This window comes from Sorex fumeus, unplaced genomic scaffold, assembly GCF_029834395.1.
Source record: "Sorex fumeus unplaced genomic scaffold, SorFum_2.1 ptg000033l, whole genome shotgun sequence".
Classification (NCBI taxonomy): Eukaryota; Metazoa; Chordata; class Mammalia; order Eulipotyphla; family Soricidae; genus Sorex; species Sorex fumeus.
This window is the reverse complement of record NW_026606090.1, coordinates 34,228,035-34,243,583: the sequence shown is the minus strand read 5'-3', so window position 1 is coordinate 34,243,583 and position 15,549 is coordinate 34,228,035. Positions and strand designations below refer to the sequence as shown.

The 15,549-nt window shown below is 56.9% G+C and overlaps 1 protein-coding gene across 2 annotated transcripts; it reads right to left on the bottom strand.

Annotated features, from left to right (window-relative positions):
• Window positions 1-781: 781 nt before the first annotated feature.
• CHST10 (carbohydrate sulfotransferase 10) lies at window positions 782-14,874 on the bottom strand. 2 transcript variants are annotated; one of them, XM_056116801.1, is made up of 8 exons: window positions 14,777-14,874; window positions 13,742-13,929; window positions 11,396-11,537; window positions 10,862-10,987; window positions 5,009-5,100; window positions 4,361-4,595; window positions 2,878-2,983; window positions 782-2,197 (listed from the first exon to the last, which is right to left on the bottom strand). In XM_056116801.1, the coding sequence occupies exons 4-8, from the start codon at window positions 10,959-10,961 to the stop codon at window positions 1,660-1,662; spliced, it is 1,071 nt and encodes a 356-aa protein (XP_055972776.1). In that variant the 5' UTR covers window positions 10,962-10,987; window positions 11,396-11,537; window positions 13,742-13,929; window positions 14,777-14,874; the 3' UTR covers window positions 782-1,659. The 2 variants fall into 2 exon arrangements, with proteins under 2 accessions (XP_055972776.1, XP_055972777.1); XM_056116802.1 differs by having other exon boundaries at window positions 11,400-11,537.
• Window positions 14,875-15,549: the final 675 nt, after the last annotated feature.

The window sequence follows — 15,549 nt, the reverse complement described above, 5'->3', positions numbered from 1 at the left end:
GCCCCCTCCCCCCAAGGCCTGCTGGAGAAGGCTCAGGACCCTCCTGTGTCAGCAGGGGCAGGGCGGGGAACCCTTGTGGGACCTGCTTCCGAGCGCCGGGCCTCAGCAGCCCACTCATTCTGCCCGCAGCACCGTCTGCCACTTCCTGCAGGGCCCAGACTGAACGCGGGGGCTGGAAAGTCTGCTGGTCAGTGCCTGGATGGGGCAGGGCGACCCTCCAGACCCCCAGCCCCAGCTGACTGCAGGACCCAGCTTCCTACTGGTCCAGGTCTTGAGGGGGCCACTGACCTCAGTCACCTGGGACCACCCGACCCCAGAGAAGCTCCGCTGTGCCAGAAGCTCTGGAAATTCCCAACGGGACAGGCCGGACTGACTGGGCCTCTGGGCAGGGGACAGGACAGGCTCGCTCTGGGCCTCTGTGAGGGAGACAGGACAGGCTCGCTCTGGCCCTGTGCAGGGGACGTCCCCAGGGGGCAGGTGCGTGCTCCTTCTGTCAAGGCAGCGGGAGGAGTGAGACCACCTCAGCAGAGGGGGCCTTTCCATGGCTGCTGCAGGGTGAGGACCAGCGGGTGTGAGAGCCTACGTCATGGACACAGTCTCCTTGAGAAAGTGGCCCTCAGCCTGGAGAGGACATGCCCTAACTACACGCCGGCAGCCGGCCTTCGGCTGCTCAGAGAAGATGCTCTGTTTTATTTTCACTGGCTTTAAGACCTCAAGTCACTCACACTTAAGACCATCACTCACACTGGACACTCGTGTCAGAAAGAGGCCACAACTCCACTCACCAGGAAATGGCTGACAAGACTTTGCCAAAACTTTATGGAAAAACAACTCAGATGTCCCACCGTGCTGGGGGGGAGGGGGGGAGCAGGGCCACGCTGACACCTCCTTGCCTCCCTCTGCCCACTCCCCCTCGGCCAGCATCCCCCAGAACTGGCCCGGGACTGCGGCCCCTCAGGCTTGGCACATTCTGTAAACTTGTTTCCCTGGCACCCTCACATCACTGGGCTGTGAGGAGGAGCCCCCGGGCCTGGCCTGTCCCCGGTGCCCACGTGCTGGCGGGTGGGCGAGTGGTGGCTGCCAGCCTGGATCTCGCTGCTGTGAGTGTGATCGCACCCGCAGCCATGTGGGCCGGCTGATGGCGTGATCCAGTGGGTGATGGCGGGACCACATTTGCTGAGATGAGAGGCACACGGCCAGGCAGAGGGGACGGGGACAGGAGGTGGACGGCCGTCGGAGGGCGTCCACAACCCCACGCCATGTTCTCTCCCAGGCCCCAGGAAGAGCCCTTCCCGGGCGGGCCTGAGAGCCCAGATGAGCAGCTCGGGGCCTGTCACCAGGGAAGCATGTTCCCCTGTGCTGGCACCGCCCTGGGGCAGGGTCTTCCGCCGGCCTCGTGGCCCTGCAGACCACCAGCCGCCCGTCTCTGCTGCGGGCACTGGGCACTGCTCCTGCCACCCACAGGTGCCCAGTAGGGCAAGCTCACAGACAACGCCTCGTCTGTCGGGCTGTGGGAGCTGAGGGGCTGCATCTTCCTCCCCGTGGGCCTGAGGCCAAGCCCAGGAACAGGGGCAGGCGGAGGCAGCACAGGACAGGGCGACCGGCAGCCCTCAGGAGACACCTAGGCTCGTTCAGAACCCCCCTCTGGGCCAGGCCCAGTCAGTCCAGTAGGAAGTCTGGCTTCTGGTACCCAAAGAGCCTAAAGTCCCCCTCGAAGCGCGCGTACAGGCGCCGGATATCGCGCTTGCTGACGCCCAGGAAGTAGTGCTCGACCTTGGTTCTGTTGTACGCAGTGATGCCGGGGGGGATGGCGGGGTAGGACACCAGGTGGTCGATGCCCGCCTCCCTGAGGATGTAGGGCGCGTCGTCCTCCAGGGTCTCGTGGTGGCCCACCACGCTGTAGGTGATCTCGCAGGGGGCGCACAGCTCCACGTACGTCACCCAGTGGATGATGTGCTCCCCGAACTGCAGGTCCAGCCGCCGGTGGCTGGGGTCGCCCAGGTAGCGCACGAAGTCCTCGAACTGGATGCCTCTGGTCTCGGTCCGGTTCCGGCGGTACTTCCTGATGATGCCGGGGGCGATGAGGTGCCGGTACCAAGGCTCGAAGCGGGGGTTGTGGACGAACTTGTCCTTGAAGGCCGAGATCAGCCTCTCGAAGGGATCCCTGACGATGAAGAACTTGAAGTATGTTTTCAAGCTGGGTCGGGGAGGAAAAGCAAGAGGTCAGCCCAGAGTACAGCTGGCTGCTCGGGAGGAGGGAAAGGCTGACGGAGAAGGAGAAGCCGCGACTTCCCCTGCCCCTTCCTGAACAAGGCTGTGCCCTGGCACGCTCCCCACGGCCTCCACCCCCTCCTGCAGCCACGCTCTCGGTGCCCCCTTCGTCAGGGGCGAAATAAAGACCCGGGAGCCAAGGCCTCCCCTCCTGGGGACCACAGCTGTCTGTCCTGCACTTGGCTCTCATTGAGAGTTTCAAAACTTCAAGACTATTTAAAACTTTGTTCCTGGGTAGAAAGTCGTAAGGGGGCAGGCATGTCTCAATAAGGAGCACTGTGGGCCCCTTTCTCCATGCCACGATACACACGAGTCTTTCTGCCCCGAGCAGTCCGGGCCACCTTCCCCTCGGGGGCAGCCCCTGTGGCATGGAGGAACGACCTTTGGGGAAAGCAAACACCTCGGTGTGCGTCCCCGACGCCCGTCCCCCTTTCCTGTGGGATCGAGGTGACTTCACAGGCCCACACCGAGCAAACTGACTGCTCATTTTCATTAAGAAAATGACATCACCTTCATTCCACGGCCTGTCAGAAGGTAGGAGAGGAAGGCACGCTCTCCCACAGGCCTGCAAACCCAAACAAAGGCCATGCCGGTGGCCGCGCCTACCGCTTCTGCACCTCCGCTCTGCTGAAGGACGAGAGGCGAGGGAGCCCGTTCCGCTCGTGATCGTGGACCAGGTTCTCAGGGATGTCCTCGATGGAAGGAAATGCTCCTGCGAAACCAAGAAGGAGGAGGGGCTGGCCCGAGACCACCTCCAGCTCACGCCCCGTTCCCCTCCTCCCTGAGCCACATGCAGGCCGTGGAACTTCTTCTCTTCCTGCCAGCCGGGCGTGGGGAAGGGAAAGCTTGGAGGCAGGGACAGGAGGCAGAAACCGGGTAGACACAGGAGCAGGACCTCCCCCTGGCAGTGCACAGGAAACGTGGATTCAGTTCCACATTTCAGACAGATGCCTATGCAAACTGCGCCACGCTGGCCCCCTGGGCTCCTGCCCTGGGACGGTGTTGAGGGGCTGCAGCCCACACAGGCCTGCCCGCCCGGCTCTGGCACTGCACGCCCAGGATGAAGGAGCCTCAAAGGCAACTGCATGCCAGACAGGAAGGGGCAGGGACGTGCTGAAAAAATCCGACTCCAGTCTCGGGTTCAATGTGACATTCGTGCATTATGGTCAGTGGCGGTCAAGAGGAGCTTGGGAGGAGGCAGGCTGCAAGGACCCGGGGGCAACCATGCTGGGTGGGCACTATGGACAGCCAGACAAGCGGAAAGACAGCATGTGGGAGCGAAGATGAACTGGGCCCCTGGGTCCAACCCGGACACGATGGGGATGGTGTCTGCTGGGGTGTCCACGCGGCCACACCCAGCCACGCCCGCTCCAAAGGCTCAGCTTGGGCAGGCGGGTGCAAAGCACCGGCTGGTGGCCAGGGTGGGATGGCCATGCCCTGGGAGGGGCCAGCGGGGCCACCCTCCCTTCTCTGCTTTTACATGTGACCATGGAGACAGGTGGTCCTTCCTCACCCTGCTGGCAGCTGAAAGGTCTGGATCCATCTCACAATCTCCAATGGGAAATGATGGCCCACATTTACCATAAAGCAGAAGGTGAGACTCAGTGTCCCCTTTCTCCCCACGACATCAAGAGCCTATGCCCATGGCCCAGGCTGGGGTCCAGCAGGTGTGGCCAGAGCCCACAGCAACCAAGCCTAAAGGAGAGTCACCAGCATCCAGCGCCAGGGGTGCAGCCTCACTCCTGGGGGTCTCTGGGGGACTCTAACATGGCCCTGAGCCTTTCAGAGACAATCAAATCCAGGAGCCTCGGGGTAAACTGGGCAACTTCTCCCGAAAGGCCAGCCCACAGATCCCACAGCTGGGCCGTCTCCCCACTCCCGCTGGGGCGGGGACATCCTGGCTCTCCAGGACAGGTGGGGGACTGGGGAAGCCATGGGCTACCCTGGGGCCCCTGGGACGGGCGTGGATCCGGAGAGGAGCCGGCCTGGGGAGCCTCTGGCCCCGAGTCTGCACCGGCCCCCTCCCGGGCCGTCAGAGGCCGGCCTGGTGGGGCTGACCCCCGAGCCCATGTCCAGGGCTGGCACGCACCATTGAGCACCATCAGCACCTTCTTCCACTGAGTGTTGCCAACTTTGGGTGTCTGGCAGAAGAGGATCTTGTGCTTGTCACACACGAATATCCGGTCCAGGACGAACTTGGAGACGACCGTGTGCGACAGGTTCCTCAGGGCCTCTTCCCGACACACGTTCCTGAGGAGCTCCAGCCGCTCCATGTAGACGAGCGGGTGCACGAGCACGCTGGCCGAGGGCAGCTTCTCGGTTGGCTGCACGGGGCAAGGCCGAGAACGGGCTGTGGGCAGCACGCAGGAGGGGCCATGCACAGCCAGGGGCCAGGGTCTGACCCCCTGGGCTGCTGGGCACGGCCAGCTCTGGAACACTTCTGACCTCGCCGAGACCCCACTCCCAGCAGGCTCCTTCCCAGGTGTTTCGGGGATCCCACCCAAGCACCCAGGGCAGCCGTGGCACTAACAGACCTGCACACGAAGGGTGCCCACGCCTGCCCCAGACAGAAACCAAAACGGGACAGAGCCAAAGGAGTGACCGAAGCAGGACGGGAAAGGGGTGATCATGAGGCGGGACAGGAGAGCAGGACCCAGCTGCAGCGACGGGGGTGAGCTGGGTGGACTGAGGGGGCACATGTCTCTTTGCGGGTGGCAAGGGGAGGGGACGTGCCCACCTTCAGGTCCTTAAGGAAGGGCTTCTGTCCTGGGAGCCCCCCGGAGTCCGGCACGGCGGTCAGGAAGAGAAACTCCTGCCTGGTGCTGTAGGCTGGGGGAGACAGAGAGCCGTCACTGCAGCTGCCGCGGGCACACGGCCCAGGGGCTCCTGAAGCAGCCGAGAGAACGTTCCCTGGCAGCAGAGTCAATCTCTAACTTTGACACATCACAGTCAGGGCCCTGGCCAGCCCGGCCTCAAGCGCAGCACCCCTAACAGTGCCCGACCGCTCTGGAGGTGACGGCTGAGCACTGAGCCAGAAGTCTGCCTTCAGCCCCCCCCCCCCGAAAAAAAAAAACAAACCGAAAATGAAAACAGATCAAAAACAAAGTCACATCTTAATCATATATGAAATCAAAACGGATCGTGCTTAACATACACCTAACTATAATATTTTGGTTAAAGAAGGGGGGGTGCGGTGCTGGGGAGAAGGCACAGTAGGCAGGGTGCTGGCCTGCAGGCAGCTGACCCGGGTCAATCACCAGCACCACGTGTGATCTCCAAGCTCTGCCAAGGTACGATCCCCAAGTGCGGAACCAAGAGTGAACCCCAGGCAAACAAGGTCTGTCTCGAAACAGAGAGCAATGCAGCTGGGGTGCAGCTATCCTGCTCAGGGGAGCAGAAGCGGCAGAGGCCCCGGGTCCCAACCTCGACCCTGCCATCCCCCTCTGTCCCTCCAAGAAAGACAAAACGAACCTCGTGGAACCGTGAGCCTCTTCTTCTGCAACAAGGAAAGAATGGAAAGACCAGCTGCAGATGGGCAGCGAACCTGCAGATCATACATCGGATGGAGGGTGTGGGACTAGACCACGTCCAATTCCAAAATACAATGAGAAAAGTGAAGAACCCGGCCAGTTAGTCACAGGCAAGAGTGTGGCAGGGCAGGCCTGGGCTGAAGAGGATGGACCGACGGCCACAAGGCACAAAAGGAAAGTCTGCACCAGGCAAGTACAAACGAACACCAGGAGGCGACACCTCATTCCCATCAAAAGGCCTCCAATAAAGACGCAGAAACTCAGGGCTACAGAGAGGAACGGTGGGCAGGGCACCTGTCTTGCACGGGGCCAACCCAGGTCCAATCCCTGGCACCCAATATGGTCCCCTGAGCCTGCCCAGAGTGACACGAAAATGAGGAACCAATAGTGAGTCCTAACCCTGCTGGAGTGGCCCCCAAACAAAGCAAACAAACAAAAAACTTCAAATGCATAAATTCCAAATGCTAGCAAGGATGTTGAGAAATGACATACATGGCTGATGATACTGCTAAACGACATATTTCTTTTTTTTTTCTTTTTGGGTCACATCCAGTGATGCTCAGGGGTCACTCCTGGCTCAGCACTCAGGAATTACTCCTGGTGGTACGCAGGGGACCATATGGGATGCTGGGAATTGAATCTGGGTCAGCCGTGTGCAACGCAAACGCCCTACCTGCTGTGCTATGCCTCCAGCCCAAGTCTGGCAGTTTCTTAAAAAAAAAAAAACTGAACTAAGCATGTGACTACCATATGATCCAGCATTTTTAAGGCATGAAGCCCAGAGAAATGAAAATGTATATTCACGCAAAAAATGCGTACTCAAAGTTTGCAGCAGCTTCATTTATAATAGCACCCAAGTGGAAACAACTCAGATGCCCTTCACCAGGTGAATTTGGAATCGCAAGCAAGGCATCTTAGGGGGGACCGGAGGGGGCGGGGAGAGACCAGGGGGACGGTCGGTCAGTATATAGGACTAATGTTGTTTATTCTCACCGCTTCTAAGGAAAACAAAGCAAGCAGTCAAGTTATCACTGATACTCTAGCTTAAAAGTTCGTGGGCACCGAGATTCGATTAGTGGCAGTGTACTAAATCCTGTACAGAATTAACAATGTACAATGAACTGTCTTCTGGCAAAGCTTTGGGGGTAGAATTTGAAGATGGTGTTTAGATCTCTATCTACAAAGATACTTTCCAAAGCTGACAAAGCCAAGAGCAGAATTGGGGGGGGGGGGGGAAGCAGCTCTCAAACAAAAACAAAACGATCTTACCAAGCCTATTTCACATCTTAAAAATCAAGCCTCGGGGCTGGAGCAACAGCGGGTACAGGGTTTGCCTTGCATGCGACCAATCCAGGCTTGATTCCCAGCGTCCCATATGGTCCTCTGAGCACCACCAGGAGTAATTCCTGAGTGCATAAGCCAGGAGTAACCCCTGTGCATCACTGGATGTGGCCCCAAAAGCCAAATAAATAAATAAATAAATAATTAAATAAATAAAACTCAAGCCTTCTCATGGAGTCGGGAATGGGTGACCTTCCCCAGCCCCCTGTTCTTCCTGGAGCCTGGCAGTCACGCCCACGAACTGCCTCTGGAACCATATAAGCTCATTGACAGCGATGGTCCAGAAACTTGGAAATAAATCTCAAATCTCAGAAGAGAGCAACACCACAGAGATGCCCTTGGGCCCCAATGTCACCATCCAGCTAAAAATTTAGTTCCATCATCCCACTTAAGATGTGAGAATTCCTGGAGCGTTCAGATGCATTCACAGGTGTGTGATACTCATACTCGACACCCCTGATGTTCCAGGAGTAGCTCACCACATTTGATGGGGTGTAAAGTACAAGGCAACCAGTCTCAGTCAAAAAAAAAAAAAGAAAGGAATTAGCACAGAAGGCTTAACCTGTAAAATATGCTGGAGATCACTTTTACAAGGGTTTAATGGCTCCAGGATGAGATACAATAATCTTCACATATTTTCCTCTAAGGGTACTTTTTTGGGATGATTTTTAGCAGATTATTTACAAGCAATATGGAATAAATCATTTAGGACCTGCTTTGGGGGCAGGTTTTGGTGGTAGTGGGAAAATTTGAAATAACGGTGGTGGGATTGGTTTTGGAATATTGAATGTAATAAATTATTTTGAACAACTTTATAAAAATAAAATTGAGAAAGTAAAAATAAATAATAAATGAATGAATAAATAAAATAAAATAAAAATCAAGCCTTCTCCTCTTGGACTGGCTGGCAACCTCCCCACGCACTTTTTCTCTTCTCTGTGCCCAGAGTACAAAAACACCTTTCAAGAGCCCTGAAGGTACACACAATTCCATCTCCCCAACGATGATACACTTGACGAATCCCACTATTTTTCTTCTTTATGTCTCGAATAAAAAAACCCTAATTAAAACTGGCAGGCAGAAGCTTCTCTGTACTTCTAACCAGCACCAAGAGCACTGTGGAAGTGCAAAAAGAGGCAAAACCTCCAGAAGTCAGCCCACAGAGCTCCCAGTGCACCCTGCAGCTCTGAGGCCGATCTCTGTCCTGCCCCTAAGAACCGGTTCCCTCTGAGCACCAGCAAGTCGACTCTGAACACTCCACCCCTGTCAGTTCACCTAATTCCAAAGGTGTCTCGGCCACAGTCTGAATGGGTTTCTAAACACCTGAGCTTCCTCTGTAACAGTTTAGAGAGGAATCCCACTAATTATTTTTCTTCTTTATGTCTTGAATAAAAAATAATCCTAATTAAAGCTGGTAGGTAAAAATATCTTGAATTCTAAAGCAAGTGACTTATCCATGTACTTTTGAAAAGCGACCTATTTCACCCTCTCAGCTGCACAGAAAACAGGCACTGGCGGCGGGGGTCTCTGTCCTCGCCTTGACACTCTAAAGCCAAATTTCAGGACTGAGGGTTCTGATTCTCTAACATAATCTTTTGCCTTTCAAACAGATTAACTCACTTCTGTTAGAGGAATAATTACAAAGTTTGACAAATCGTCTTTAAATGGTATGTTATGTAACCAGGTGATGAACTATGAACCCTGTTTTCTGAGACACTCCCAAGCTCACTCTCTCCCCGAGCGGGTTTACCAGCTGTCCCCCGTAAGACTCAATGCCGTTCTATCCTCTGTCTGGCATACTCTGGGCGAGGGCATGCAAAGACATACAAACCCTGACTTTGCCCTCGTAGGCTTCCCAACAGAATAGGAGGGTTGAAGAGAGCCCCGAGGTCAGCAGTCACAAAGGAGAGAAAACAATCTCTCTACACAGATACCAGAGACATAGGATGCCACTCCGGCCATGCACACTTGGGGTGTTTCCGGATCTCGGCTATTGTGAAGAATGCTGCAGTAGGAAAGCAAATGTGTTTTTGAATAGCGTTTTGGAGCAGCTCTTAGGGAAGACGCCAAGAAGAGGAATTTCTGGGTCAGAGGAAGCTCAATTCCTGGTTTTCTGAGAAGTGTCCCTATTGTTTTCCAAAATGTCTGCACCAGTCAACATTCCCAACAGCAGGGAATAAGGGTTGCTTTGTTCCCACGGCCCCTCCAACACGGATTATTTTTTCACTTGTTCTTTCGTGATGTATGTCAGTCTCACTGGTGTGAGATAGTATTCCATTGTGCTTTCATTTGCATTTCCCTGACTTGTTTTGGAGAACATTTTTTCATGCAACTTTTGGTCACCTGTAAGAAGGAAGAACCCTTAACAGAAGTGCACTGAAAGTCCAAATGCAGATCCTCACTGCGGAAACAGGTAATGCGTGATAAAAGAGCAAAAAAGTATAAAATGGAGCAAGGGATGCCTCTTCAGCAAATGGCGATTTTGAAAGATCTGCCTTTGGAAAACTATTGGGTCATACGCAAAGAAAAAAATTAAAAGAACCCTTCCTAACAACACGCACAAAGGTCACATCAAACTGGATCAGAGACCTTGATATAAAAGTTTAATCCATAAGCTGTACCGAGGTGAAACACAGACAGAACACCTCATGCCATAGAATCTAGAGAAATCTTCAGTGATTCAATGCCACTAGTCAAACAAACAGAAGCAAAGATAAAGAAATGGGACTGTACCGAGCAAGAGAGCTTCTACATCTCAAGGAAGCAGAATAAGGACAGCTCACAGACTGGGAGAGGCTGTCTTCCCGCATTCACACCCAAGATACAGAAAACACTAGTAGAACTTTACCAAAAAATAGAATAAAATGAAAACCTCAACCAACTCGATCCAAAAGGGTGGTGGTGGGGGGAGAGATGAACAGAAACATCCTCAAAGAAGAGATCGAGAGAGTCAACATGTTATTTTCAAAAGAAAAGAAAAAGCAGCAGTGATATTTTTTAAAAAATTCAGAAAAATCTAATTTTCCTCAATTGATTAAATATACCAAAATACCTCCACATTGTCAAGTGTCTATAAAGTACTTCACAATGAACACTGGGTTCAAAGTAAAGTCGTCATCAGAAATGCACTGAATAAACTTCACTGCCGACCACCCTCATGGCCACAAAGCTCCTTGCCCACTGGAGCACACTCCCCAAGCTCAGTCAAGGCAGAGGCGCCTTCGTTCTCTGCAGGCCACACCGGATAGTGGTCAGGGCTCATTCCTGCGGGCCCAGTGGGTCAGAGGGGGTGCCGGGGATCAACCTGGGTGAGTCCGAGGCGAGGTCAGCGAGCACCCCAGCCGCTACACTACAATCCGGCCCCCACCCAGCTCTCTTTAGGTCCCAGCTGGACGCCCACCCATGTCAAGAAGGGAAGCAGCTCCGAAGGGTGGCACAGAGGCGTGGGCATCCCCAGGCCTGGCAGTGTCTCTTGACCACACAGGCTGCTGGACGTGGGGCTGGCAGGGTGGTCACCAAAGACGCCCACCAAAATCATTTCCCTGAGTCACGGCACCCTGCAACCTCGCTGTCAGGTGGAGGGTCAGACGCCAGGGCCCCCATGGTCTCTTCTGGCACCGAGAGCTGGGGGACACATGACAGAGGCTTCTGGGCATACCCCTAAGCCCCAGCCGTAGCTGGATTCCCCCACACCCATTCCCTGTAGAAAGCGCACCTACCATCGGGGTCTTTAAAGGTCAGCGTGATGAACTTGCTGGCCACCATGAACATGAAGAGCACCCAGAAGCAGATGGCCAGGAGGAGCCACTGCTGGTGCATGTTGTCGGATGTCGGCCATTCAGCGACTGTGGGGGGAACACGAGAGTCAGCCGTGCGGGCACAGAGGACTGCACAAAGGGGCAGCCGCCGGGTGAGCTCTGCAGGGCATTCAGTGACTGCTGATAGTTCCGTGGAAGGGGGCGGGCGACACTCTACTTTTCATCAGTGACTTACCATTGTGGGAATCAGTCAAATCAAATGAAAAGCATGTAAATGGGAAGGAATCGCTTCTGTTCGTTTTCAGAAGACGTGATGTTTCTAGTCTTGCCGAGTTGTCCCCCAAACTCCTTTCTGATCCAGGCTAATATCAAATATGTCTTGGCCTCGACAGAAGCCAGCCCCTACAGGGGAGCGGCCAGGACCAACCGCGGCTGCGGGTCACTGGCAATGCCGAGGGTGCTGTGTTAGAGGTCCCCACCTACTGACAAGCTTACATACCTGGAGGACTGCTGGGCTGCAAGCGGCTCAGGGCTCCGTGGGAGAGGTCTTCACCCCCGCGGGGCCAGCTGGGTGTGTGTCTGCCTCCATGCTGCCCAGCTGTCTCGCCCCCAGGGCTTCATGCAAGCCTGTGTCCTGCTTCAGACATGGGAAGGAGCAGGTCACAGTCTGTCTTGGGAGGGAAAGGGAACCGTGCGCTCATCAGCTTCCACACAGTGTCTCTCAGCCGCAAAGAACTAGCTCGCAAGACAGTGCTCAGGCCACCCTGCTCCCCAACTCCTGAACGGGAGAAGAGGCTGCGCCTCCTGCCCACCTGCGCTGGCAACCCCTGGTGCAGCTCCCAAGGCTGGAAGTACACACCCAGGGGCTGTCTGGCCTCAGCGCAGACATCCTGAGACCCCGATTCCCTCAACAGAGCAGGCAGTTATCCCGCCCAACCTGAACAAATGTTGTGCCGACCCCCACCCTGACTGTGCCCTAGGGGACAGCTCAAACGTCCCCTCTGTCACCCGCAAGGACTCCAGTGAACACGCTGTCCCTGCCAGCTGGTCTAAGTGTAAAGTGTCCACGACCCGGACTCGCTCTTTAAGAGGCGACTCTGAGTCTGGGGCCCCTGCCCAGCCCTCTCTTCAGACAAGCACCCCAATATGGAGACCCCGAGACACAGGCCTGGGGCTGGATCACAGCAGACACCTGATGCACACAGCGACCAAACAGTGATGGCTTGGTAAGTTCAGACCCCGCTCTACATTGCTGCTGTCTCTGAAAGATGCACATAGCTGACATGTTTGTAACCGCTACAAGTGGTTCTATCACGGCTTCCAGTGCAAATTCTCCCTCTCCTGCGTTTTCCAAAGAACACCTGTCAATTCATTTTGCTCGGCAGCCAAAAAACATTCCTGCCAGTGGCTCCCTGCCCCCACCTCTGAGCTGTGGCCCAATAACACAGACTCTGAGTCCACTGCCATGTGTCACTTTCATCTTTCACCATCACTTTTGCTTATTAAAGGATCTGAGGAGTCCGGCCGCGAATGAACCTCGATGGTACCGTCTACAGCAGCTTTTTCCTGGCGCCATTCACCCATTCATCAATGTGTACCAGAGTCTCCTCTGAGCAGGCACCGTGACAGGTCCTAGGGCCCAGCATCATACACTAGAAGGTTCCTTGCTCAACCCAGGGGGACAAATCGTAAGCACAGAGATCACACCAGAGCCAAGAACCATGACTCCCACATACAAGGGCTCTCCCAGGGAACACGCTACCAAATGGGAGCTAGAGAACAAAGCAGGCAGCTGTGGAAAGAGCCTGAGCTGGTCCCAGGACCCGTCTGAGATGAACATCTGAAATACACACGCTCCTACTCCTGAGGGGGCATCTGAAATACATGTGCACATACTCCTGAGGAGACATCTGCAACACATGTGCACATACTCCTGAGGGAACCATCTGAAATATGAGTGCACACAGTCCCGACAAGTTTGAAGCTGCCTTCAATCTTCACATAAGCAAGAAAAAAGCCAGCAAGATGAACAGAGACAGGACCTGCAACTACGGGTGAGCTCGCATTCTTCTTCCCCCCTCCTTTCCAGAGGCCTAGAGCCCATATTTCCTGCCAATGGCTTGCTTTGTCTGAGGCTCTTGGCTCCCCTTGTCACTGTGTCGGGTCATTAAAAAAAAAAGTGCCACTAAAAGTTGCAGACCAACTTACTGAAGGCATTTTTGTTTCTGTGTGGGAAACAGTGTGTCATTGTGAAACAACCTGACGATGCATTTGAACATCATGGTAAATGAAAACTCCAAGTATGCAGTAGACTCCTCCCTTTTAACTCAGTACGGAAAATGAAATTGTCACAAAAAAACATCCTGTCTTATTACCCCCGTGTAACATGTCTGATATGAGGTTAAAGGATTCCTATATCGGCCGATTAAATCTCCCAATGACATTTTCTGCGGGGGTGGGGGTGTATTTTATCAACTTTTAAGGATCTAGCAATTTCTAACCAAATGTCACCTCATGAATGAATAACCAGAAACAAGCCAAAGTCATGGGGTTGGAGGACAGACTTGGGAGTGGCCGGAACAGAGGTACGTGTCCGTCTCAGCCGCCGGTGCCGCCCACACGCAGGAACCCACTCCTGGGGTACTAGGGGGCCTGCATGCAGGCCCTAGGTGAGAGGCCTGGTGCATCCCCAGGTCTGCAGCCCCACCCTGCCGTGAACGTCCAGTCCAGATGGGCAGGTCCAGCGGGGCTGGCCCTCAGGGGCCCGGACAGCGCAAGATGAGCCGTAAAGTCACCCCACGCAGGGCTGTGAAGGGGAAGCACGTTCAGGGTCAGGCTTACCAGGAGGAAGCGGGTATGGCCCAGTGACCACTGACCTCTGGGCTGGCCGGGCCTCTCCCACCTGGAACCGTGAAAGCCCAGTGACCACCAGGTGTCCACGACCTCTGCTGTTCCACGCTGGGTCCGGTAAGCTCTGGGATCCACGAGGCAGGAATGAAGAGACAGTCCACGGGGTCTGAGTCTGTGCTCTGGGGGTGAGAGCAAAGGTGAGCTGACCTTCCGCGCTGCCCAGGAACTGCCCCCTGGTCTCCGCGGACCCAGAGCCACAGAGGGTAGAGGTAGCGGGCATGCACCCTGGGCAGACGGTGGTGTCCGGAGCCCACAGCGGTCCCAGGCTGGATGCTGCCCCACTGCTCCCGCTCCCCCCCACTGTCCCAATGTCCACACTGTCCCCCACTGTTCCCCCACTGTCCTGCTGTCCCGCTGAGCCCCCCTGTTCCCTGCTGTCCCGCTGTCCAGCTGTCCCGCTGTCCCCCTGTCCCCCCGTCCCCACTTGTCCCTCTGTCCCTGCTGTCCCCTGCTGTCCCGCTGTCCCCCACTATCCCTGCTGTCCGGCTGTCCCCACTGTCCCTCTGTGTCTCTGTCCCGCTGTCCCTCTATCCCGCTGTTCCTCTGTCTGGCTGTCCCCTGTCCCGCTGTCCCTCTGTCCAGCTGTCCACGCTGTCCCTCTGTCCCGCTGTCCCTCTGTCCAGCTGTCCACGCTGTCCCTCTGTCCTGCTTTCCCTCTGTCCGGCTGTCCCCTGTCCGGCTGTCCCTCTGTCCCGCTGTCCCTCTGTCCCTGCTGTCCGGTTGTCCCTCTGTCCAGCTGTCCCGCTGTCCCTCTATCCCGCTGTTCCTCTGTCCGGCTGTCCCCTGTCCCGCTGTCCAGCTGTCCCGCTGTCCCCCTGTCCCCCCGTCCCCACTTGTCCCTCTGTCCCTGCTGTCCCCCACTATCTCTGCTGTCCGGCTGTCCCTCTGCCCCGCTGTGTCTCTGTCCCTGCTGTCCCTCTGTCCTGCCGTCCCGGCCTCCCGCCGGCGGGCCCGGCGCGCACTCACCCTCCGCAGGCCTGGGCGCCGCGTGGCCCGAGCCGAGCGGGTCCGGGCCGGCGCCGAACCGGAGCGCGAGCCCGAGGCGGGACACGCAGTCGGAGCCTGAGCCCGGACCCGGGCCGAACCGAGCCGGAGCGGGAGGAGCCGCGCGGGAGCCCGGCCGGTGTCCGAGCCGAAGCGGAGCCCAGGCCGGAGCCCGAGCCGGAGCCGGAACCCGCGCCGAGCCGGGCCGAGCCGGGCCCGAACGGCGCCAACCTCCCGGGGGCCTCGGCCCGCGGCCCACCCGGCACGGCCCGACACCAGCCGCCGCCGCCGGCCGCGCGCCCCCGCCCCACGCGCGCCCCCGACACGCGCGCCCCCGCCCCACGCGCGCCCCCGGCACGCGCGCTGCCCGGCCCTGCCCTGGCGCCTGGCCTGCCGCGGAAAGTGGCTGCCCAGAGGCCCCGGCCCGCAGCGCGTCCCCCCCAGCGCGTCCGCAGCTCCCTGGGCCTCTCCCGGCGGCTGGGCTCTGGCCTGCCCTGGTCTGCCCTGGCCTGTCCTGGCCTCCCCTGGCCTCTCCTGGCCTTCCCCGGTGGGCTGCACCCTGGCCTCCCCTGGCCTTCCCCGGCGGGCTGCACCCTGGCCTCTCCTGGCCTCCCTGCTGGGCTGCACCCTGGCCTCTCCTGGCCTCCCTGATGGGCTGCACCCTGGCCTCTCCTGGCCTCCCTGCTGGGCTGCACCCTGGCCTCTCCTGGCCTCCCTGCTGGGCTGCACCCTGGCCTCTCCTGGCCTCCCTGCTG

Excerpts from the sequence above, each read along its gene's own strand:
- CHST10 (XM_056116801.1), bottom strand. The coding sequence starts at position 10,961 with ATGCACCAGCAGTGGCTCCTCCTGGCCATCTGCTTCTGGGTGCTCTTC. Across the intron at positions 5,101-10,861 it reads GACCTTTAAAGACCCCGATG|CCTACAGCACCAGGCAGGAG; the intron begins GTAGGTGCGCTT and ends TGTCTCCCCCAG. Across the intron at positions 4,596-5,008 it reads CCTTCCTTAAGGACCTGAAG|CCAACCGAGAAGCTGCCCTC; the intron begins GTGGGCACGTCC and ends TGCCCCGTGCAG.